This window comes from Bombina bombina, chromosome 7 (assembly GCF_027579735.1).
Source record: "Bombina bombina isolate aBomBom1 chromosome 7, aBomBom1.pri, whole genome shotgun sequence".
Classification (NCBI taxonomy): domain Eukaryota; kingdom Metazoa; phylum Chordata; class Amphibia; order Anura; family Bombinatoridae; genus Bombina; species Bombina bombina.
Window position 1 is genome coordinate 251,268,832 of NC_069505.1, and position 25,554 is coordinate 251,294,385.

General features: G+C 40.6%; 1 protein-coding gene across 2 annotated transcripts in view; it reads left to right on the top strand.

Annotated features, from left to right (window-relative positions):
* PHF2 (PHD finger protein 2) overlaps window positions 1-25,554 on the top strand; it is a 697,107-nt gene that overhangs the window by 601,053 nt on the left and 70,500 nt on the right. For both annotated transcript variants that reach the window (XM_053720695.1, XM_053720696.1), the window contains 4 exons: window positions 1,182-1,300; window positions 1,608-1,786; window positions 2,575-2,648; window positions 19,047-19,204. In XM_053720695.1, the coding sequence (XP_053576670.1) occupies window positions 1,182-1,300; window positions 1,608-1,786; window positions 2,575-2,648; window positions 19,047-19,204 (530 nt within the window). The remainder of the gene's footprint in view (window positions 1-1,181; window positions 1,301-1,607; window positions 1,787-2,574; window positions 2,649-19,046; window positions 19,205-25,554) is intronic.

Consider the following 25,554-nt stretch of genomic DNA (forward strand, 5'->3'; position numbering starts at 1 on the left):
GCACGTGTCTGCAGCACTATATGGCAGCAGTTTTGCAAGAATGTTATACATTTGCAAGAGGGCACACTAGAGGGCAGCACTATTTCCTGCCATGTAGTGCTACAGATACTACCTAGGTGTCTCTTCAACACAGAATATCATGGGAACAAAACTAATTTTACAATAGAAGTAAATTGGAAACTTTTTTTAAGTTGGGTTTGATGTCTCTTTGAAGGTATAATAAACACTTTACAATTGGAATATAAAATGCTGAATTGTGCATAGTAAAACAACTTTGCAATATACTTTCAGTATTTATTTTCTTCGTTTTCCTGGAATTTAAAGGGACACTGTACACTAGATTTTTCTTTGCATAAATGTTGTGTAGATGATCCATTTATATAGCCCATCTGGGAGTGTTTTTTTGTAACAATGTATAGTTTTGCTTTTTTTTTTATAACGTGCTGATTTTCAGACTCCTAACCAAGCCCCAAAACATGTATGCAAAGAAAAATGTAGTGCGCAGTGTCCCTTTAAATGTATTCCATTAGTTCTTTTATCTGCACAGATTTTCTTTGGTCTGTAAATCAGTGATTTACTATTTATACCTTAGGTGTTATACAATAAAATTCAGAAGTAGGTATTGAGCATTTAAACAGTATCCAGACAATGGGGTAGATTTATCATTGCAGTTCTTGTGAACTGCTTGTGCAATGCCGCCCCCTGCAGATTCGCGGCCAATTGGCTGCTAGCAGGGGGTTTCAATCAACCCGATTGTATTCGATCGGGTTGATTTCTGTCCGCGGCCTAGGAGCAGGAGGACAAGTTATGGAGCAGCGGTCTTTAGACCGCTGCTTCATAACTTCTGTTTCCGGTGAGCCTGAAGGCTCGCGCAGAAATAGGGGCATCAAGCTCCATACGGTGCTTGATAAATCGGCCCCATTGGGTTGACCTTAAGCAGCCTTTCCATTCAGAATATGCTGGTTAAGATGTCAATCTTAACAATTAATTAGCCAGCACTTTGACTTGATCTATTGAATCAATATATTCTCAGCAACAGCGATTTCTTACTAACCATTTTTTTTACTGAAGATACAAGTGCACAGTATTCATTAAACCATTTGGCAGCCAATAAGTTAGCATTCATAGAAGTGTACTGTGTAAATCCCTTTTGTAACAGCAAGACTTTTTATGTTTTTTAGAACAGCAAACCAGATTCTTTATTAAAAATGGAAGAGGAGCACAAAGTGCAAAAAACTCCTTTGTCAGGAATCAAGGACAATAAATTCATGTTTTCTTTCACCAACAAAAAACTTTTTGGGTATGTACAAAAATATAACAAAAATGTAAAACGTTCATTGATGTTGTAATATATTATAATCAAATGTTTTTAGCAGGTTGATAGTTATTGATACATTTTTTTACTTTGTAAACAATATTAAAATACCTCATTAGGGGAGGATTCTAACTGATCTTGACAAGATCGGGACAACCGTAACTAGGGTGTGCACAACATTCCTGGTTGGAGTTAGGGTGGTACCAATTTGTATAAATAAAGCAAGTCATAGATTTTGATTATATTATATGACTCACTAAAATTATCTTTTAAATATAATTTTATTTAACAGGTCCAAGGTAGTAAAGCCCTCGAATAGTCCAAGTATTTTTGGATCACTACAGAATCTGAAAGAAGACAAAAACAAACCAATTAGAGATGAATATGAATACGTCTCGGATGATGGGGAGCTTAAAATTGATGAGTTTCCAATTAGAAGAAAGAAAACAACCACAAAACGAGACTTGTCATGTAAGATCTGCCGCTTGGATAATTTATCCCTCTTTATCAATTATTAAATCACAGAACATGACAAATAATTAGTAAGACTACACTAGCCATTAAAAATAGATTTCCATTCAGGCTTAAAAGTCATCTCATATCAGTTTGCCAGCAGACATTAGGAAGGTATTTTACTACAATTTGTTTAAGAGTGTTCCGGCTTTCTTGTTTCTCCAATTTTATTTGTTCCATGTGATGTCTACAATAAAACACACCAGCCAGTCCCTCTGTACCAGTTATTTAATAGCTCTCTGACGTTATAACCCAGTTGTGCCCAGTAATGTTGCTGCAAACACCCATTCACTATTTCTTACCCACAAAATAAAAATCCTATATATTCTTTAGTCCAGTTCATGATCGGCTGTAGGATGTTTCATGTTTATTGCATTATTTTGTTTTACAAAGGCTTATGTTACCTATCACATATATCCCTGTATTCTGTCATATATGTGCATTCAGCTATTCATTTTATAAACAAATGCTGAATATGGCCGAGGGTAACTGTATTCTGGTATTTTTAGTGCCGGGTATTTTCGTATGATAGGGCAACACACAAGGATCTGTGCAAATCCACATGAAAAAATCCAGGGCTAAAAAGAACCCAATAACGCTTTGCGCAGCCATATTCAGCATCTCTGTTTTTCGTTTTATAGAAAAAACATACTTTGTAGTGATTGCTTGCACAAAATGAGTGCATAAAGTTATCTTGTTATCCCCTAATTTTGCAGAGAATTCATTTATATTTTAATTGCTTCTAGTTTTGACTGACAATAAGGAAACACCTCCTCTTCTTCCTATAAAGAAGCCTAAAATTCAGGAAACAAACTACAAGGTATGTGACTCATTATTCAGTGTTCTACATATATCCATTCCTTAGCAGTATATGATTTATTACAGCAGTTTATACCATAAATTCCAAATTGGCTCTTGTAGTCCTGTGCATATCTGAACTGTGCATCTACTATATACATTCTTGCTCAATATATTCTTAAAGTTGGATTAATTGCTAACATAAATTATGATGTTTGGCTGCGGCGGCATTGCACTGACTGCCAAGCCATCCAATTACCTGTCTGTGCATTAATTAATGTCTCTAAAGCCGTCCTTTATATCTATTTCTCTACTTCCTGAAATATTCCATGTTACAATAAAGTACTTTGTAAGTCAGTATTCTATATGTGTTTTTTATTGCTAAAAAAAATACAACTTTATAAAAATGTAATGTATGACAATTATTCACAGCACCATAACTATTTGCCTTAGCATTTGATGCTTGCAGTTCTTGCTTTCTAACTTGGCAACATTTAAAGGGACATAAAACTGGAAAGATAGATGTTTCAGCACTTAAAAGTATTTTCCTTTTTTGTAATGTAAATTAAAGTATTTTTATATGTATGCATAATATATATCAACAATTACATTGAAAATGTAATTCCCAATAAAGGGCTAGATTACAAGTGGAGCGCTATTTATTGCTCCCGCCCACACTAACTCTGCACTAGTAGTAGGCTTATTGCGTGCGTTGGATAAAAAGTTAAAAGTAAAAAGTTTCCACTTGCGTGCTAAGCCGTCAAAGTTAGAATATCACAGCCGTGTTAACTTATTCCCCTATAGAAGTCAATAGAGCGCGAAAAGTGGAAAAAAACTTACATGCTACTTGGGCACAAACCCAATCGCATTTTCTCAAGTGCGCTAACCAGACATGAAATATGAATATTTCACATTCCAATGTTCTTTACACAGCAGAATATGTTCCATTTATTCATAAATGCATATTTATATATATATATATATATATATATATATATATATATTTATAATTATTTTTTCATACAATATATATCTATACCTGTATATACTATACAGTATATAGATTTATATATAGGAATATCTATTTATAAATACTTAGAACATATTCCCCTTTGTGAAGAACATTAGAATGTGAAATATTTGCAGTAAATACACAGTTAAACAATTTATTAAATATGAATATTGCATAAATATGATTTTTACATGTTTTCAGCTACTTGACTACAAAGGGATCCAATGTACATATATATATATATATATATATATATATATATATATATATATATATATACATACAGAGAGAAGTGCACTCACAGGAACGAACAACTGTCTCAATACCATTGTTAGCCTGTTCTATGGCGATTTACCACCTGGGTGCAGCTTTTTAGCCCAGTAATGTTTTTCACAGAGAAGAACTTTCCTGTAGTATATCAGTCTGCCTATTACTGTCAGTCCAGCGCCGAAATACCAGGAAATTCTTATCTGACCAAGGAAAACAGCAACCCTAGACGATCTTTTCAACCTTCATTGGGCCTCGTCAGTGAGGTGTAGCCATATTTTTCTAAGCACACTGAGCAAAGAGTCCATGTCTGGTTGCCCCTTTTTCCCATAGGGAGACTAAACACAGAGATAAGTGCACTTACAGGAACGAACAACTGGCTCAATACCATTGTTAGCCTGTTCTATGGCGATTTACTACCTGGGTGCAGCTTTTTAGCCCAGTAATGCTTTTCACAGAGAAGAACTTTCCTGTAGTATATCAGTCTGATCCCGCCTATTACTGTCAGTCCAGCGCCGAAATACCAGGAAATTCTTATCTGAACAAGGAAAACAGCAACCCTAGACGATCATTTCGACCTTCATTGGGCCTTGTCAGTGAGGTGTAGCCATATTCCTCTAAGCACACTGAGCAAGGAGTCCACGTCTGGTTGCCCCTTTTTCCCATAGGGAGACTAACTACATACAGAGAGAAGCACACTCACAGGAATGAACAACTGGCTCAATACCATTGTTAGCCTTTTCTATGGTAATTTACCACCTGGGTGCACTTCTTTCTGTATGTATTTAGTCTCCCTATGGGAAAAAGGGGCAACCAAACGTGGACTCCTTGCTCATTGTGCTTAGAGGAATATGGCTACACTTCACTGATGAGGCCCAATGAAGGCCGAAACGATCGTCTGGGGTTGCTGTGCTCCTTGTTCAGAGAGGAATTGCCTGGTATTTCGGCGCTGGCCTGACCGTAATAGGCGGGATCAGCCTGATATACTACAGGAAAGTTCTTCTCTGTGAAAAGCATTACTGGGCTAAAAAGCTGCACCCAGGTGGTAAATCGCCACAGAACAGGCTAATAATGGTATTGAGCCAGTTGTTCGTTCCTGTGAGTGCACTTCTTTCTGTATGTATCTCTCTCTCTCTCTCTATATATATATATATATATATATATATATATATATATATATATATTTATATATATATATATATATATATATATATATGTATGAGTGTGCTCCTACATATGTATTTATATGTTCATATGTGTATATATGTCTGTAAATACATATATACACATATAAATACATATGTACATACACACACACATAAATATATAACTTTACTTTTAAAGAGTTGCACTATCCCAATGTGGACTAAAATCAATTGCACTCAAGCGATCGTGTTTACTTTCAACCTGCAATACGAGCGCTACATCCGACTCAATCAAACCCCGTTTTGCTTGCACACCATTCGTAATCTAGCCCAAATGTTTAATTAAAAAAGTTTGCAATGCACTTTCATTGTTTATTTAGCTTGCTTACTCCTGGAAACTGTAGTGTTTCCACTACTCCAAGAGAGGCTAAAGTAAATTCAGTGGAATGCGGATCCCTGACATTGGTTTATCTGTGGAGTAGGTGGTTTCTAAGGGTTCTCTATCTACATCTAAAACATGATCATTAAATAGGAATAAAACGTCACAAAACTGGAGGTAGCCCCTCTTTCTGGCTGATAGCTGCATATGTTGTCACCACATTGGGGCGTCCACCTTGAAAAACGTGCAAAGATTTGAAAAAGGCCAGTGTGTGTGCAGCAATGTATAATCTTGCTTTCTCTTGTTAAGTGTAGTCAGTCCACGGGTCATCCATTACTTATTGAATATATCTCTTCCTAACAGGAAGCTGCAAGAGGATCACCCAAAGCAGAGCTGCTATATAGCTCCTCCCCTCACATGTCATATTCAGTCATTCTCTTGCAGCCTAACTAAAGATAGGTCGCTGTGAGAGGTCTGTGGTGTTTTTTAACTTAGTTTATTTCTACAATCAAAAGTTTGTTATTTTAAATGGCACCGGAGTGTGCTGTTTGTTCTCAGGCAGCATTAGAAGAAGAATCTGCCTGCGTTTTCTATGATCTTAGCAGACGTAACTAAGATTCACTGGCTGTTCTCATCTGAGGAGTGAGGTAACTTCAGAAAAGGGGAATAGCATGCAGGGCCCCTCTGCAAATGAGGTATGTTCAGTAAATTATTTTTCTGAGGAATGGAATTGACTGAGAAAATACTGCTGATACCAATGTAAAGTAAGTTCAGCCTTAAATGCAGTGATAGCGACTGGTATTAGGCTGATGAGTGTGTGTACACTGAATGTATTTTTCTAAGGAATGGAATTGACTCTGAAAATACTGTTAATACTGAAATAATGTATGAGCCTTAACTGCAGTAAAAGCGACTGGTAGCAGGCTTATTAATAACAATTCATAACTTTTCAAATGTATGTTTAAAACGTTTACTGGCATGTTAATCGTTTTTTGTGAGGTACTTGGTGATAAAACTTATTGGGGCATGATTTTTACCACATGGCCATCTTTGTTTTCTGCATAGAAACAGTTATCTGAGCTTCCCCACTGTTGTAATATGAGTGGGAGGGGCCTATTTTAGCGCTTTTTTTGCGCAGTAAAAAATTCAGTCACAATCTGTCTACTTCATCCTCCATGATCCAGATCGTCTCTAGAGAGCTCAGGGGTCTTCAAAATTCATTTTGAGGGAGGTAATCAGTCACAAGCAGACCTGTGACAGTGTGTTTTGACTGTGATAAAAACGTTAATTATTAAATTGTTATCCGTTTTTGGTATTAAGGGGTTAATCATCCATTTGCTGGTGGGTGCAATCCTTTGCTAACTTAATACATTTACTGTGAAAAATTGGTTGCTATAACTATTTTGGTTCATTGTTATTTCAACTGTGACAGCTTTTTGTGCTTCTTAAAGGCACAGTAGCGTTTTTATATTGCTTGTAAATTTATTTAGAAAAGTATTTCCAAGCTTGCTAGTCTCATTGCTAGTCTGTTTAAACATGTCTGACACAGATGAATCTCTTTGTTCACTATGTTTAAAGGCCAATGTGGAGCCCAATAGAAATGTGTGTACTAATTGCATTGATGTTACTTTAAATAAAAGTCAATCTTTACATGTAAAGAAATTATCACCAGACAACGAGGGGGAAGTTATGCCGACTAACTCTCCTCACGTGTCAGTACCTTCGCTTCCCGCTCAGGAGGTGCGTGATTTTGTGGCGCCAAGTACATCAGGGAGGCCCTTACAAATCACTTTGCAAGACATGGCTACTGTTATGACAGAAGTATTATCTAAATTGCCAGAATTAAGAGGCAAGCGCGATAGCTCTGGGTTAAGGACAGAGCGCGCGGATGAGGTGAGAGCCATGTCAGATACTGCGTCACAATTTGAAGAACATGAAGACGGAGAGCTTCATTCTGTGGGTGACGGATCTGATCCAGGGAGACTGGATTCAGAGATTTCTAATTTTAAATTTAAGCTTGAGAACCTCCGCATATTGCTAGGGGAGGTATTAGCGGCTCTGAATGATTGTAACACGGTTGCAATTCCAGAAAAATTATGTAGGTTGGATAGATACTATGCGGTACCGGTGTGTACTGACGTGTTTCTTATACCTAAAAGGCTTACAGAGATTATTAGCAAGGAGTGGGATAGACCTGGTGTGCCTTTTTCCCCTCCTCCCATATTTAGGAAAATGTTTCCTATAGACGCCACCACACGAGACTTATGGCAGACGGTCCCTAAGGTGGAGGGAGCAGTTTCTACTTTAGCTAAGCGTACCAGTATGCCGGTGGAGGATAGTTGTGCCTTTTCAGATCCAATGGATAAGAAATTAGAGGGTTACCTTAAGAAAATGTTTGTTCAACAAGGTTTTATCTTACAGCCCCTTGCATGCATTGCGCCTGTCACTGCTGCGGCGGCATTCTGGGTTGAGTCTCTGGAAGAGGCCATTCGCACAGCTCCATTGGATGAAATTATGAACAAGCTTAAATCACTTAAGCTAGCTAACACATTTGTTTCTGATGCCGTCGTACATTTAACCAAACTTACGGCTAAGAACTCCGGATTCGCCATCCAAGCGCGCAGAGCGCTATGGCTTAAATCCTGGTCAGCTGACGTGACTTCTAAATCTAAATTGCTTAATATTCCTTTCAAAGGGCAGACCTTATTCGGAGCCCGGCTTGAAAGAAATTATAGCTGACATTACGGGAGGTAAGGGCCATGCTCTACCTCAGGACAGGGCCAAATCAAAGGCCAAACAGTCTAATTTTCGTGCCTTTCGTAACTTCAAGGCAGGAGCAGCATCAACTTCCTCCGCTCCAAAACAGGAAGGAGCTGTTGCTCGTTTACAGGCAGGGCTGGAAAGTTAACCAGTCCTGGAACAAGGGCAAGCAGGCCAAGAAACCTGCTGCTGCCCCCTAAGACAGCATGAAGAGAGGGCCCCCTATCCGGAAACGGATCTAGTGGGGGGCAGACTTTCTCTCTTCGCCCAGGCTTGGGCAAGAGATGGTCCAGGATCCCTGGGCGTTGGAGATCATATCTCAGGGATATCTCCTGGACTTCAAAACTTCTCCTCCACGAGGGAGATTTCATCTTTCAAGGTTATCAGCAAACCAAATAAAGAAAGAGGCGTTTCTACGCTGTGTACAAGACCTCTTACTAATGGGGGTGATCCACCCAGTTCCGGGGACGGAACACGGGCAAGGATTCTATTCAAATCTATTTGTGGTTCCCAAGAAAGAGGGAACCTTCAGACCAATCTTGGACTTAAAAATCCTAAACAAATTCCTAAGAGTTCCATCATTCAAAATGGAAACTATTCGAACCATCCTTCCCATGATCCAAGAGGGTCAGTACATGACCACAGTGGACTTAAAGGATGCCTACCTTCACATACCGATTCACAAGGATCATTATCGGTACCTAAGATTTGCTTTCCTAGACAGGCATTACCAGTTTGTAGCTCTTCCCTTCGGATTAGCTACGGCTCCAAGAATCTTTACAAAAGTTCTGGGCTCACTTCTGGCGGTACTAAGACCGCGAGGCATAGCGGTGACTCCGTACCTAGACGACATTCTGATACAAGCGTCAAGTTTCAAACTGCCAAGTCTCATACAGAGATAGTTCTGGCATTTCTGAGGTCGCATGGGTGGAAGGTGAACGTGGAAAAGAGTTCTCTATTACCACTTACAAGAGTTCCTTTCTAGGGACTCTTATAGATTCTGTAGAGATGAAAATTACCTGACAGAGGCCAGGTTATCAAAACTTCTAAATGCTTGCCGTGTCCTTCATTCCATTCCACACCCGTCAGTAGCTCAGTGCATGGAAGTAATCGGCTTAATGGTAGCGGCAATGGACATAGTACCATTTGCGCGCCTGCATCTCAGACCGCTGCAATTGTGCATGCTAAGTCAGTGGAACGGGGATTACTCAGATTTGTCCCCCCTACTAAATCTGGATCAAGAGACCAGAGATTCTCTTCTATGGTGGCTTTCTCGGCCACATCTGTCCAAGGGGATGACCTTTCGCAGGCCAGATTGGACGATTGTAACAACAGACGCCAGCCTTCTAGGCTGGGGCGCAGTCTGGAACTCCCTGAAGGCTCAGGGACTATGGACTCAGGAGGAGAAACTCCTCCCAATAAATATTCTGGAATTAAGAGCAATATTCAATGCTCTCCTAGCTTGGCCTCAGTTAGCAACTCTGAGGTTCATCAGATTTCAGTCAGACAACATCACGACTGTGGCTTACATCAACCATCAAGGGGGAACCAGAAGTTCCCTAGCGATGTTGGAAGTCTCAAAGATAATTCGCTGGGCAGAGTCTCACTCTTGCCACCTGTCAGCGATTTACATCCCAGGCGTGGAGAACTGGGAGGCGGATTTTCTAAGTCGCCAGACTTTTCATCCGGGGGAGTGGGAACTTCATCCGGAGGTCTTTGCTCAACTGATTCATCGTTGGGGCAAACCAGATCTGGATCTCATGGCGTCTCGCCAGAACGCCAAGCTTCCTTGTTACGGATCCAGGTCCAGGGACCCGGGAGCAGTGCTGATAGATGCTCTGACAGCCCCTTGGGTCTTCAACATGGCTTATGTGTTTCCACCATTCCCGATGCTTCCTCGTTTGATTGCCAAGATCAAACAGGAGAGAACTTCGGTGATTCTGATAGCGCCTGCGTGGCCACGCAGGACCTGGTATGCAGACCTAGTGGACATGTCGTCCTGTCCACCGTGGTCTCTGCCTCTGAGACAGGACCTTCTAATTCAGGGTCCTTTCAACCATCCAAATCTAATTTCTCTGAGGCTGACTGCATGGAGATTGAACGCTTGATTCTATCAAAGCGTGGCTTCTCGGAGTCGGTTATTGATACCTTAATACAGGCTAGGAAGCCTGTTACCAGAAAGATTTACCATAAGATATGGCGTAAATATTTATATTGGTGCGAATCCAAGAGTTACTCATGGAGTAAGGTTAGGATTCCTAGGATATTGTCCTTTCTACAAGAGGGTTTAGAAAAGGGCTTATCTGCTAGTTCGTTAAAGGGACAGATTTCTGCTCTGTCTATTCTTCTACACAAACGTCTGGCTGAAGTTCCAGACGTTCAGGTTTTTTGTCAGGCTTTAGCTAGGATTAAGCCTGTGTTTAAGACTGTTGCTCCGCCGTGGAGCTTAAACTTAGTTCTTAACGTTCTTCAAGGCGTTCCATTTGAACCCCTTCATTCCATTGATATCAAGCTGTTATCCTGGAAGGTTCTGTTTTTGATGGCTATTTCCTCGGCTCGAAGAGTCTCTGAGTTATCTGCCTTACATTGTGATTCTCCTTATCTGATTTTCATTCAGACAAGGTAGTTCTGCGTACTAAACCTGGGTTCTTACCTAAGGTAGTTACTAACAGGAATATCAATCAAGAGATTGTTGTTCCATCACTGTGTCCTAACCCTTCTTCAAAGAAGGAACGACTTTTGCATAATCTGGACGTAGTCCGTGCCCTGAAGTTCTATTTGCAGGCAACTAAAGATTTTCGTCAAACTTCTTCCCTGTTTGTCGTTTACTCTGGACAGAGAAGAAGTCAAAAGGCTTCGGCTACCTCTCTCTCTTTTTGGCTTCGTAGCATAATACGTTTAGCCTATGAGACTGCTGGACAGCAGCCTCCTGAAAGGATTACAGCTCATTCTACTAGAGCTGTGGCTTCCACCTGGGCCTTTAAAAATGAGGCCTCTGTTGAACAGATTTGCAAGGCTCCAACTTGGTCTTCACTTGACACTTTTTCAAAATTTTACAAATTTGACACTTTTGCTTCTTCGGAGGCTATTTTTGGGAGAAAGGTACTTCAGGCAGTGGTTCCTTCTGTTTAATGTTCCTGCCTTGTCCCTCCCTTCATCCGTGTACTTTAGCTTTGGTATTGGTATTCCATAAGTAATGGATGACCCGTGGACTGACTACACTTAACAAGAGAAAACATAATTTATGCTTACCTGATAAATTTATTTCTCTTGTAGTGTAGTCAGTCCACGGCCCGCCCTGTCTTTAAGGCAGATCTAAATTTTAATTAAACTCCAGTCACCACTGCACCCTATGGTTTCTCCTTTCTCGTCTGCTTTGGTCGAATGACTGAATATGACATGTGAGGGGAGGAGCTATATAGCAGCTCTGCTTTGGGTGATCCTCTTGCAGCTTCCTGTTAGGAAGAGATATATTCAATAAGTAATGGATGACCCGTGGACTGACTACACTACAAGAGAAATAAATTTATCAGGTAAGCATAAATTATGTTTTTACTATATTTGTCTCTCTTTTTTGAACACCATATGGTAGGCACCTTCGTTTTTTTTTAATCTTTTTTTTGTTGTTGAAAGTTTTTCTTAAAGGGACAGTTAAGTCCAAAATAAACTTTCATGATTCAAATAGGGCATGTAATTTTAAACAACTTTCAGAATTACTCTTGTTATTCTTAGTAGGAAGGCTCATATATTCATTAGACCTTGAAGGCTGCCTCTTATGTGAATGCATTTTGACAGTTTTTCACCACTAGAGGGCATTAGTTCATGTGTGTCATATAGATAACATTGAGCTCACGCACATGAAGTTACCTAGGAGTATGCAAAACAGGGAATGGGTAATAAAGAGCTTATCTATCTTTTTAAACAACAAAAATTCTGGCGTTGACTGTTCCTTTAATTATATAATTTCACTTCACTTAAGACCCAATCACTTTTTAATTTACTAATTTTATTCATATTAAATTAAAAGTTACATTTTAGATGAGGCTAATGCATAGCCATATTACCTTTTTTTTTTCTTCGTTTTTCTTTGGTAATTATTTATTGGGAGTGGGTGACAGCAGGAATTTCCTGTTACTTACTACTTATTTCTTTATTATTGCAATATTATTATTTTTATGTAGTGCTCTTGCTGATATATGCTCGAGCTTGTTTATATCTGTCTCTCATTCACCACAGCAAAGAATGTAAGATAAATAACAAAATACTTTTCAAGGTGTGTGTCAGAGGTTTGCAAAAAAAAATTCTAGCATTATAAGAGCTGTAAATGCAGATCTTTTGCAAAGCAGTGGAATAATTTCTTATGTATAAATACATGTTTTAAATTTCCCTTTAAGTAATGCATTGGAAATATCTGTGCAAAAAATTAAAAAATTATGCTTGCCTGATAAATGTATTTCTTTAATGGTGATGAGAGACCACAAGCCATTACTCCTTTGATTCAACTGCTCGCTACTAGGAAGAGGCAAAGATTCCTAAAACTCTAAAAGCACTTTATCCCTCCCACCTCTCTGGTTTGCCAGTCCGACGTATAGCAAAGCACAGAAAGGTAGGAAAGGGCAAAGCAAAGAAAATTAGGTGAAACTAGAACTGCCGCCAAAATATTAATTAATGGTAAAGAAATTGAGCGGGTCTCATAGACTCTCACAACCATGAAAGTAATTAATTTATCAAGTAAACATACATTGTTTTCTTTCATAAGGTGGTGAGATTCCACAAGCCATTACTCTTGGGAACTAAAACCCAAGCTCTGAAGTGCACAAGTAATTGGGTAGGACAAATGTTATTTTAACCCCTTAAGGACCAGCGACGTACCCTGTATGTCACTGGCCTTTTTTTGGGACTTAATTGTTTTATAGCACGGTCTTGCCACCAGCGTTGAGACTGCTCTATTCCACAAAGCCTGCTGGAGGGAGTGCATTAATAGCGTGTTCTTGCTAGACTTGTGCTATTATGTCCTGAAAAAACCCTTAACGACCAGTGACATACAGGGTACATTGTGGTCATTAAGGGGTTAAAAAGCAGGCACCTAGCTATCAGACACTGTTGGCTGGAGGACTTTCCTTCCAAAAGGTGCCCCAGAAGAAGCAAAAACATCAAAATGGTAGAATTTAGTGAAAGTACATAAAGAGGACTATGTTGCGTCCTTTCAAATTTGTTCAACAGATTCCCTATTTTTGAAAGCCCAGGAAGTGGAAACTGATCTGATAGAGTGGGCTGTAATGCATTTTGGGGAAGATTTTCCCGCTTCCAAGTAAGCCTTTTGAATCATCTGTTTTAGCCAAGAAGCTACAGTAACAGCTGCAGCCTTCTCACCTTTATGTGGACCCATTAAATGAATAAACAAATTAAAGGATTGTCTAAAATCCTTTGTACCTTGTAGATAGATTTTTAAACCTCTCACTACATCTAAATTATGTAGGAGTCTCTTTATGCACATATACATAATAAAAAGTGTATATAAATCTACAAGAATGTCCCTGCTGCCCAATAATTAATCTCCATGCACTGCATCTTGACTAATATGCAATATAAAGTCAATGTGTATGTGGTAATGACTGTATAATAAGATTATTATTATCAGGTATTTGTAGAGCGCGAACAGGTTCTGCAGCGCTATGAACATAGGTGGTATATAAAAAATGATTACAGGGATCAAATGGCGAGAGAGAGGGTCCTGCTGAGAGTTGCACTGTTGTAGTCGGCTCTTATGAAGGTGAACTACAAACAGCTGGCCTCATAGACTTACATGCTATGGGGTATACATAGTGTAGGTTGTAAGCATCCCTGAATAGTAGAGTATTCAGAGAGCACATGAAGCTTTTAAAACTAGGGGAGATTCTTGTGGAGCGAGGCAGAGAGTTCCATAAGATGGGAGCCAGTCTGGAGAAATCTTGTAGACGGGAATGTGAGGAGGTAACAAGAGAGGAGGAGAGTAGGAGATCATGAGCGGAGCGAAGGGGACGGGAGGGAGAGTATCTGAAGACAAGGGGGCATATGTATCAAGCCAACATATGGAGCTTGATGCCCCGTATTTCTGGCGAGTCATCAGACTCGCCAGAAACAGCAGTTATGAAGCAGCGGTCATAAAGACCGCTGCTCCATAACCTGTCCGCCTGCTCTGAGCAGACGGACAGACATCGCCGGAAATCAACCCGATTGAGTATGATTGGGTTGATTGACACCCCCCTGCTGGCGGCCTATTGGCTGCGAGTCTGCAGGGGGCGGCGTTGCACCAGCAGCTCTTGTGAGCTGCTGGTGCAATGATGAATACGGCGAGCGTATTGCTCGCCGTTTTCAGCGAAGTCTGGCAGCTCACAGTCTGGCAGACTTTCATAACTAGAGGCCATAGTCTGACATGCAATCCAGGGCTTTGTGTGTCAGAGTGAGAATTTTGTGTTTAATCCTGGAGGCAAGAGGAAGCCAGTAAAGGGATTGGCAGAGAGGTGCGGCAGATGAAGAGCGATGTGCAAGGAAGATGAGCCTGGCAGAGGCATTAATTATGGATTGTAAAGGAGCTAGGTGGCAGCTAGGGAGACCAGAGAGGATAGAGTTGCAGTAGTTGAGGCGGGAAAGGATGAGAGAGTGGATTAAAAGCTTTGTTGTGTCTTGTGTAAGGAAATGTCTAATTTTAGCGATGTTTTTAAGGTGGAAGCGGCAGGCTTTAGCCAAGGACTGAATATGAGGAGTGAAAGAAAGATCTGAGTCAAGTGTGACCCCAAGATATCGGGCATGTGAGGTTGGGGTAATGATGGAGTTATCAACAGTTATAGAGACATGGGGGGGTGGAGATTTTGGAAGAAGGGGGGAAAATAAGGAGCTCAGTTTTGGAGAGATTTAGCTTGAGGTAGTGAGAGGACATCCAAGATGAGATATGAGAGAGACAGTTAGTGACACGGGTTAGCAAAGAAGGAGATAGTTCTGGTGCAGAGAGGTAGATTTGGGTATCGTCGGCATACAAATGATAATGAAACCCGTGGGACTTTATTAAGGAACCTAGTGAGGACATGTAGATTGAGAAGAGAAGGGGACAGAGGACAGAGCCTTGTGGTACCCCAACAGAAAGAGGTAACTGGGCAGAGGATACCCCAGAGAAGGCTACACTAAAGGTACGGTTAGACAGATAGGAAGATAACCAAGAGAGAGCTTTGGAGCAAAAGAGGGTGGTCGACAGTATCAAAGGCTGCTGACAGATCAAGGAGGATAAGTAGAGAGAAGTGGCCTTTTGATTTTGCTGTAAGTAGGTCGTTGGAAACCTTAACAATTGCTGTCTCTGTTGAGTGAATGGGCAAAATCCAGATTGCAGTGGGTCAAGGAGGGAGTTTTATGTAAATAAATGGGATAGACGTGCATATACTAGCTTTTCAAGAAGCTTTGAGGCAAGAGGTAGTAGGGAAATAGGGCGGTATTTGGATGGGGAGGTTGGATCAAGAGAAGGTTATTTGAGGATAGGCGTGACTAACGCATGTTTAAGAGATGTGGGAATTATACCAGTGCTGAGGGAGTGGTTCAAGATGTGTGTGAGTATAGGGGTAAGGGTAGAAGAGAGGGAGGGGAGTAGTTGTTGTGTGTAAATGGGGTCGAGGGGACAGGTAGTGAGGTGAGAGAATAGTATAAGGGCAGAAACTTCATCCTCTGTAACAGAGGAAAAAGAGCTAAATGTATGGCTATGTGGGTTTTGGATGATTGTGAGCTTTTGAGGGGGTGGGAGACCGGTAGTATGTTGAGTATATTGACAGGATTTTTAATGCAGGGACCAATTCACATACCAAAGAGAGACTTGTAGTACAAATGACACAAAAAAACCCAGGGCAATTGGCAGGATTTGAATGCAGGGACCAATTCACATACCAAAGAGAGACTTGTAGTACAAATGACACAAAAGACAGGGAAATTGGCAGGATTTTAATGCAGGGACCAATCCACATACCAAAGAGAGACTTGTAGTACAAATGACACAAAAAAAACCCAGGGAAATTGGCAGGATTTGAATGCAGGGACCAATTCACATACCAAAGAGAGACTTGTAGTACAAATGACACAAAAAAACCAGGGAAATTGGCAGGATTTGAATGCAGGGACCAATTCACATACCAAAGAGAGACTTGTAGTACAAATGACGCAAAAAACAGGGACATTGGCAGGATTTGAATGCAGGGACCAATTCACATACCAAAGAGAGACTTGTAGTACAAATGACACAAAAAACATGGAAATTGGCAGGATTTGAATGCAGGGACCAATTCACATACAAAAGAGAGACTTGTAGTACAAATTACACAAAAAAACAGGGAAATTGGCAGGATTTGAATGCAGGGACCAATTCATATACCAAAGAGAGACTTGTAGTACAAATGACACAAAAAAAACCCCAGGGAAATTGGCAGGATTTGAATGCAGGGACCAATTCACATACCAAAAAGAGACTTGAAGTACAAATGACACAAAAAAAAAACAGGGAAATTGGCAGGATTTAAATGCAGAGACCAATTAACACACCAAAGAGAGACTTGTAGTACAAATGACACAAAAAACAGGGAAATTGGCAGGATTTTAATGCAGGGACCAATCCACATACCAAAGAGAGACTTGTAGTACAAATGACACAAAAAACCCAGGGAAATCGGCAGGATTTGAATGCAGGGACCAATTCACATACCAAAGAGAGACTTGTAGTACAAATGACACAAAAAACAGGGAAATTGGCAGGATTTGAATGCAGGGACCAATTCACATACCAAAGAGAGACTTGTAGTACAAATGACGCAAAAAACAGGGACATTGGCAGGATTTGAATGCAGGGACCAATTCACATACCAAAGAGAGACTTGTAGTACAAATGACACAAAAAACATGGAAATTGGCAGAATTAGAATGCAGGGACCAATTCACATACCAAAAAGAGACTTGAAGTATAAAAGACACAAAAAAAACAGGGAAATTGGCAGGATTTGAATGCAGGGGCCAATTCACATACCAAAGAGAGACATGTAGTACAAATGACACAAAAAACAGGGAAATTGGCAGGATTTGAATGCAGGGACCAATTCACATACCAAAGAGAGACTTGTAGTACAAATGACACAAAAAACAGGGAAATTGGCAGGATTTGAATGCAGGGACCTATTCACATACCAAAGAGAGACTTGTATTACAAATGACACAAAAAAACAGGGAAATTGGCAGGATTTGAATGCAAGGACCAATTCACATACCAAAGAGAGACTTGTAGTACAAATGACACAAAAAAATGTCTCCTGGCTATGATGTACTATACTACATGTACCTGCTAAAGGCGTGTGGGCTATGTGAGTTCAAAAAATTGTCCACGTACCTATCATGGACTATATTGACTACCCAACAGGAGAAGTCTAAGGGACAGATCCCTGCATCACCTGGGGCAGACTTGTGACTAACTCCCATAGGGTGTGATTGTGCTACTTCCCAATGCTCCAATCTCCCCTCTGTCTCAAGTAGCAGCTCTCTGGGGGGGGGGGGGGAATGGGCCTCAAATTGTTCTGAGAACCCCTCTCATTAAAGAATCTGAAGCACCTCAATTCTTCACCTTCCTCCTGTGGATTCAAAGATAAGAGTGGCATACCAGAGAGATGGGAGGGATTCATTGCTTCTGGAGTTTTGGGACTCTGCCTCCTTTTAGTTGCTAGAAATTTAATCCCAGAAGTAACAGCTTGTGGACTATCACCACTTTATGGAAGAAATAATTGTTTTATATGTGCATCAAACTGTAACTTATTGTTATTGCTAGTTTTTTAGTTCCAAAGTTACATGCCTTAGTAACTCTCATAAATATGTTTACCTGGCATTCATTGTAGTCCCTAGCATAGATCATAAAACAGGGAAAGCCAGCCAAATAAATAAAGTACATTGCACATCTCTTTACTATGCTTAATTAAACATTTAGCGTTAGATTACAAGAAGAGCAAACCTATACCGCAGGGTGTGTTATCCTTAGCGCTTCTGAAGACCGGAAGTAAAATGCATAACAAAACACATGTCATTTATATGGAAATAAACCATTTCACTCATTTTTATATATATATATATATATATATATATATATATATATATATATATATATATATATATATATCACATGTTAAACAAATTATTAGTATTAAAATAAACATTTTAATAGTGATTTAAAGGGATATGGTATAGGATTGGTTGCTGGATTTGGAAGGGTACATGATCGTGTGTGTGTTCATATATGTGCAGTATTGTAACCATATACTTTTGGCTTAGCACTTGAGCAATAGCTGACAACCAAATGTTAACATTAATATGTTACTTTCATCTTGTAATATAAGTGCATAAATAAGTGGCATTGCTTAAAAGTGAGCAGTGTTAGCACACAATAGTTCTAATATCTAAGTGCTCCACTTGTAATCTAGTTCTTAATGAGTTAATTATAAATTAAATGGTTTAATCATAAATAGTGTACTTGTCTTCCTCATTATGAAAGTTCCAGGGCTGTCCTCTAGCTGTAAAGTGCTCATGCTCAGTCTAGTGCTAATCTGTGAGTAACAAGGGTGCACACATTAGAAACCACTAGATACAGCTGTAACGTTACAGCATCTTCACTGAGCATTTTGGTGAAAGACAAGTATTGATCTCATGCGTAAAATAAGAACATGCTTTTAATTGCTGAACAATCTAGCGTATATCTGTTTAATTCTTTAACCTGATAATATCTTTTAATTTTATATTTATTCTATAGTATTCACAATAGAGCACATTAAGGGGATATTTGTATAATGATTACTGCTGTGCGTTTTCCAGAGTGACGCTTCGTCCGATGAAGGCTCGCTACACATTGACACAGAAGCAAAACCACCTCGAAATTCCAAAGTCAAAAAGGATAGCGGGAGCTCAGCTGGGATTTTAGATTTATTACAAGCAAGTAAAGAAGTTGGAGGATTAGACTATAACGCTAACAGGTAAACAAAACAGGGTGAAGTACAAGCAGCATTAGCTTTGCTCCGTTTCAATTTCTGTTTCTATTATTTCACATACACACAGATTTAACCCCTTAATTGCCAGAAATACACATACAGCAGTGTTAACCCTTTAACTACATATATATATACACACACACACACATATACACACACACACATATATATATATATATATACATATATATATATATATATATATGCACACACACACATACACACACACATATATATATATATATATATACACACACACACATATATATATATATATATATATATATATATATATATACAGGGAGTGCAGAATTATTAGGCAAATGAGTATTTTGACCACATCATCCTCTTTATGCATGTTGTCTTACTCCAAGCTGTATAGGCTCGAAAGCCTACTACCAATTAAGCATATTAGGTGATGTGCATCTCTGTAATGAGAAGGGGTGTGGTCTAATGACATCAACACCCTATATCAGGTGTGCATAATTATTAGGCAACTTCCTTTCCTTGGCAAAATGGGTCAAAAGAAGGACTTAACAGGCTCAGAAAAGTCAAAAATAGTGAGATATCTTGCAGAGGGATGCAGCACTCTTAAAATTGCAAAGCTTCTGAAGCGTGATCATCGAACAATCAAGCGTTTCATTCAAAAAAGTCAACAGGGTCGCAAGAAGCGTGTGGAAAAACCAAGGCGCAAAATAACTGCCCATGAACTGAGAAAAGTCAAGCATGCAGCTGCCAAGATGCCACTTGCCACCAGTTTGGCCATATTTCAGAGCTGCAACATCACTGGAGTGCCCAAAAGCACAAGGTGTGCAATACTCAGAGACATGGCCAAGGTAAGAAAGGCTGAAAGACGACCACCACTGAACAAGACACACAAGCTGAAACGTCAACACTGGGCCAAGAAATATCTCAAGACTGATTTCTCCAACATTGGTGTGTCCGGTCCACGGCGTCATCCTTACTTGTGGGATATCTCTTCCCCAACAGGAAATGGCAAAGAGTCCCAGCAAAGCTGGCCATATAGTCCCTCCTAGGCTCCGCCCACCCCAGTCATTCTCTTTGCCGTTGCACAGGCAACATCTCCACAGAGATGGTTAAGAGTTTTTTGGTGTTTAAATGTAGTTTTTATTCTTCTATCAAGTGTTTGTTATTTTAAAATAGTGCTGGTATGTACTATTTACTCTGAAACAGAAAAGGATGAAGATTTCTGTTTGTGAGAGGAAGATGATTTTAGCAGACAGTAACTAAAATCGATTGCTGTTTCCACATAGGACTGTTGAGATGAAGTAACTTCAGTTGGGGGAAACAGTTAGCAGACTTTTCTGCTTAAGGTATGACTAGCCATATTTCTAACAAGACCATGTAATGCTGGAAGGCTGTCATTTCCCCTCATGGGGACCGGTAAGCCATTTTCTTAGTCAAACAAACAGAATAAAGGGCTTAATATGGGCTAAAAAACTGGTAGACATTTTTATGGGCTAAATCGATTGCTTTATTTGGGCATTTTATTCATATTTATGCTGACAATTCGCATTTATAAACTTGGGGAACGTTTATTAAACGGCAGGCACTATGTTAGACACCTTTTCCAGTCAGGGGGGCCTTCCTAGTTGTAGACTGAGCCTCATTTTCGCGCCATTACTGCGCAGTTGTTTTTTGAGAGCAGGGCATGCAGATGCATGTGTGAGGATCTGAAATTTGCTGGAAAAGCTTCTAGAAGGCGTCAATTGGTATCGTATTCCCCTCTGGGCTTGGTTGGGTCTCAGCAAAGGCTATAGCTGGGACTGTATAGGGGTTAAATTTGTAAACGGCTCCGGTTCCGTTATTTTAAGGGTTAAAGCTCTGAATATTGGTGTGCAATACTCTTAATGCTTTAAGACACTGTGGTGAAATTTTGGTAATTTTTGAACAATTCCTTCATACTTTTTCACATATTCAGTAATAAAGTGTTTTCTGTTTAAAATTTAAAGAGACAGTAACGGTTTGGTTTTAAAACGTTTTTTGTGCTTTGTTGACAAGTTTAAGCCTGTTTAACATGTCTGTGCCTTCGGATAAGCTATGTTCTATATGTATGAAAGCCAATGTGTCTCCCCATTTAAATTTATGTGATAATTGTGCCATAGCGTCCAAACAAAGTAAGGACAGTACTGCCACAGATAATGAAATTGCCCAAGATGATTCCTCAGATGAGGGGAGTAAACATGATACTTCATCATCTCCTACTGTGTCTACACCAGTTTTGCCCACACAGGAGGCCCCTAGTACATCTAGTGCGCCAATGCTTATTACCATGCAACAATTAACGGCTGTAATGGATAACTCCATAGCAAATATTTTATCCAAAATGCCTACTTATCAGAGAAAGCGCGATTGCTCTGTTTTAAACACTGAAGAGCAGGAGGGCGCTGATGATAATTGTTCTGTCATACCCTCACACCAATCTGAAGGGGCCATGAGGGAGGTTTTGTCAGATGGGGAAATTTCAGATTCAGGAAAAATTTCTCAACAAGCTGAACCTGATGTTGTGACATTTAAATTTAAATTAGAACATCTCTGCTTAAGGAGGTGTTATCTACTCTGGATGATTGTGACAACTTGGTCATTCCAGAGAAATTATGCAAAATGGACAAGTTCCTAGAGGTTCCGGTGCACCCCGACGATTTTCCTATACCCAAGCGGGTGGCGGACATAGTAAATAAGGAGTGGGAAAAGCCCGGCATACCTTTTGTTCCCCCCCCTATATTTAAGAAATTATTTCCTATGGTCGACCCCAGAAAGGACTTATGGCAGACAGTCCCTAAGGTCGAGGGGGCAGTTTCTACTCTAAACAAACGCACTACTATTCCTATCGAAGATAGTTGTGCTTTCAAAGATCCTATGGATAAAAAATTGGAGGGTTTGCTTAAAAAGATTTTTGTACAGCAAGGTTACCTTCTACAACCCATTTCGTGCATTGTTCCTGTCACTACAGCAGCGTGGTTCTGGTTCGAGGAACTAGAAAACTCGCTTAGTAGAGAGACTCCATATGAGGAGGTTATGGACAGAGTTCACGCACTTAAGTTGGCTAACTCTTTTATTTTAGATGCCGCTTTGCAATTAGCTAGATTAGCGGCGAAAAATTCAGGGTTTGCTATCGTGGCGCGCAGAGCGCTTTGGCTAAAGTCTTGGTCAGCGGATGTGTCATCAAAGACAAAATTGCTTAACATCCCTTTCAAAGGTAAAACTCTATTTGGACCAGAATTGAAAGAGATTATTTCAGACATCACTGGGGGAAAGGGCCACGCCCTTCCACAAGATAGGCCTTTCAAGGCCAAAAATAAGTCTAATTTTCGTTCCTTTCGCAATTTCAGGAACGGACCAGCCTCTTATTCTGCATCCTCTAAGCAAGAGGGTAATGCCTCACAACCCAAACCAGCCTGGAAACCGATGCAAGGCTGGAACAAGGGTAAGCAGGCCAAGAAGCCTGCCGTTACTAACAAAACAGCATGAAGGAGTAGCCCCCGATCCGGGACCGGATCTAGTGGGGGGCAGACTCTCTCTCTTTGCTCAGGCTTGGGCAAGAGATGTTCAGGATCCCTGGGCGCTAGAAATAGTTTCTCAGGGTTATCTCCTGGAATTCAGGGAACTACCCCCAAGGGGAAGGTTCCACATGTCTCACTTATCCTCAAACCAAATAAAGAGACAGGCGTTCTTACATTGTGTAGAAGACCTGTTAAAGATGGGAGTGATACACCCAGTTCCAATAAAGGAACAAGGAATGGGATTTTATTCCAATCTGTTCGTAGTTCCCAAAAAAGAGGGAACTTTCAGACCAATTTTGGATTTGAAGATCCTAAACAAATTTCTCAGGGTACCATCGTTCAAGATGGAAACCATTCGAACGATTCTACCCACTATCCAGGAAAGTCAATTTATGACTACCGTGGATCTAAAGGATGCGTACCTACATATTCCTATCCACAAAGAACATCATCAGTTCTTAAGGTTCGCTTTTCTGGACAAGCATTACCAGTTTGTGGCCCTCCCATTCGGGTTAGCCACTGCTCCAAGGATTTTCACAAAGGTACTAGGGTCCCTTCTAGCGGTTCTAAGACCAAGGGGCATTGCAGTAGTACCTTACTTGGACGACATTCTAATACAAGCGTAGTCCCTGTCAAAAGCAAAGGCTCATACAAACATCGTTCTGGCCTTTCTCAGATCACACGGATGGAAGGTGAACATAGAAAAAAGTTCTCTGTCTCCGTCGACAAGAGTTCCCTTCTTGGGAACAATAATAGATTCCTTAGAAATGAGGATTTTCTGACAGAGGTCAGAAAGTCAAAACTTCTAAGCTCTTGTCAAGTTCTTCATTCTGTTCCTCGTCCTTCCATAGCGCAGTGCATGGAAGTAGTAGGGTTGATGGTTGCAGCAATGGACATAGTTCCTTTTGCACGAATTAATCTAAGACCATTACAACTGTGCATGCTCAAACAGTGGAATGGGGACTATACAGACTTGTCTCCAATGATTCAAGTAGATCAGAAGACCAGAGATTCACTCCGTTGGTGGCTGACCCTGGACCATCTGTACCAGGGAATGAGCTTCCGCAGACCAGAGTGGGTCATTGTCACGACCGACGCCAGTCTAGTGGGCTGGGGCGCGGTCTGGGAATCCCTGAAAGCTCAGGGTCTATGGTCTCGGGAAGAGTCTCTTCTCCCGATAAACATTCTGGAACTGAGAGCGATATTCAATGCTCTCAGGGCTTGGCCTCAACTAGCAAAGGCCAGATTCATAAGGTTCCAATCAGACAACATGACGACCGTTGCGTATATCAATCATCAGGGGGGAACAAGGAGTTCCCTGGCGATGAAAGAAGTGACCAAAATAATTCAATGGGCGGAGGATCACTCCTGCCACCTGTCTGCGATCCACATCCCAGGTGTGGAAAACTGGGAGGCGGATTTTCTGAGTCGTCAGACATTCCATCCGGGGGAGTGGGAACTCCATCCGGAGATCTTTGCCCAAATAACTCAATTATGGGGCATTCCAGACATGGATCTGATGGCGTCTCGTCAGAACTTCAAGGTTCCTTGCTACGGGTCCAGATCCAGGGATCCCAAGGCGACTCTAGTAGATGCACTAGTAGCACTTTGGTTTCCACCGTTTCCTCTCATTCCCAGGCTGGTAGCCAGGATCAATCAGGAGAGGGCCTCGGCGATCTTGATAGCTCCTGCGTGGCCACGCAGGACTTGGTATGCAGACCTGGTGAATATGTCATCGGTTCCACCATGGAAGCTACCTTTGAGACAGGACCTTCTTGTTCAGGGTCCATTCGAACATCCAAATCTGGTCTCCCTCCAGCTGACGGCTTGGAGATTGAACGCTTGATTCTATCGAAGCGTGGCTTTTCAGATTCTGTGATAGATACTCTGGTTCAGGCCAGAAAACCGGTAACTAGAAAGATTTACCATAAAATATGGAAAAGATATATCTGTTGGTGTGAATCCAAAGGATTCCCATGGAATAAGATAAAAATTCCTAAGATTCTCTCCTTTCTACAAGAAGGTTTGGAGAAAGGATTATCTGCAAGTTCTCTAAAGGGACAGATCTCTGCTTTATCTGTCTTACTACACAAAAGACTGGCAGCTGTGCCAGATGTTCAAGCATTTGTTCAGGCTCTGGTTAGGATCAAGCCTGTTTACAGACCTTTGACTCCTCCCTGGAGTCTAAATCTAGTTCTTTCAGTTCTTCAAGGGGTTCCGTTTGAACCTTTACATTCCATAGATATTAAGTTACTATCTTGGAAAGTTTTGTTTTTGGTTGCAATTTCTTCTGCTAGAAGAGTTTCAGAGTAATCTGCTCTGCAGTGTTCTCCGCCCTATCTGGTGTTCCATGCAGATAAGGTGGTTTTGCGTACTAAGCCTGGTTTTCTTCCTAAGGTTGTTTCTAACAAAAATATTAACCAGGAGATAGTTGTACCTTCTTTATGTCCGAATCCAGTTTCAAAGAAGGAACGTTTGTTACACAATTTGGACGTAGTCCGTGCTCTAAAATTCTATTTAGAGGCTACAAAAGATTTCAGACAAACATCTTCCTTGTTTGTTGTTTATTCTGGTAAAAGGAGAGGTCAAAAAGCGACTTCTACCTCTCTTTCCTTTTGGCTTAAAAGCATCATCCGATTGGCTTATGAGACTGCTGGACGGCAGCCTCCTGAAAGAATCACAGCCCACTCCACTAGGGCTGTGGCTTCCACATGGGCCTTCAAGAACGAGGCTTCTGTTAACCAGATATGTAAGGCAGCGACTTGTCTTCACTGCACACTTTTGCCAAATTTTACAAATTTGATACTTTTG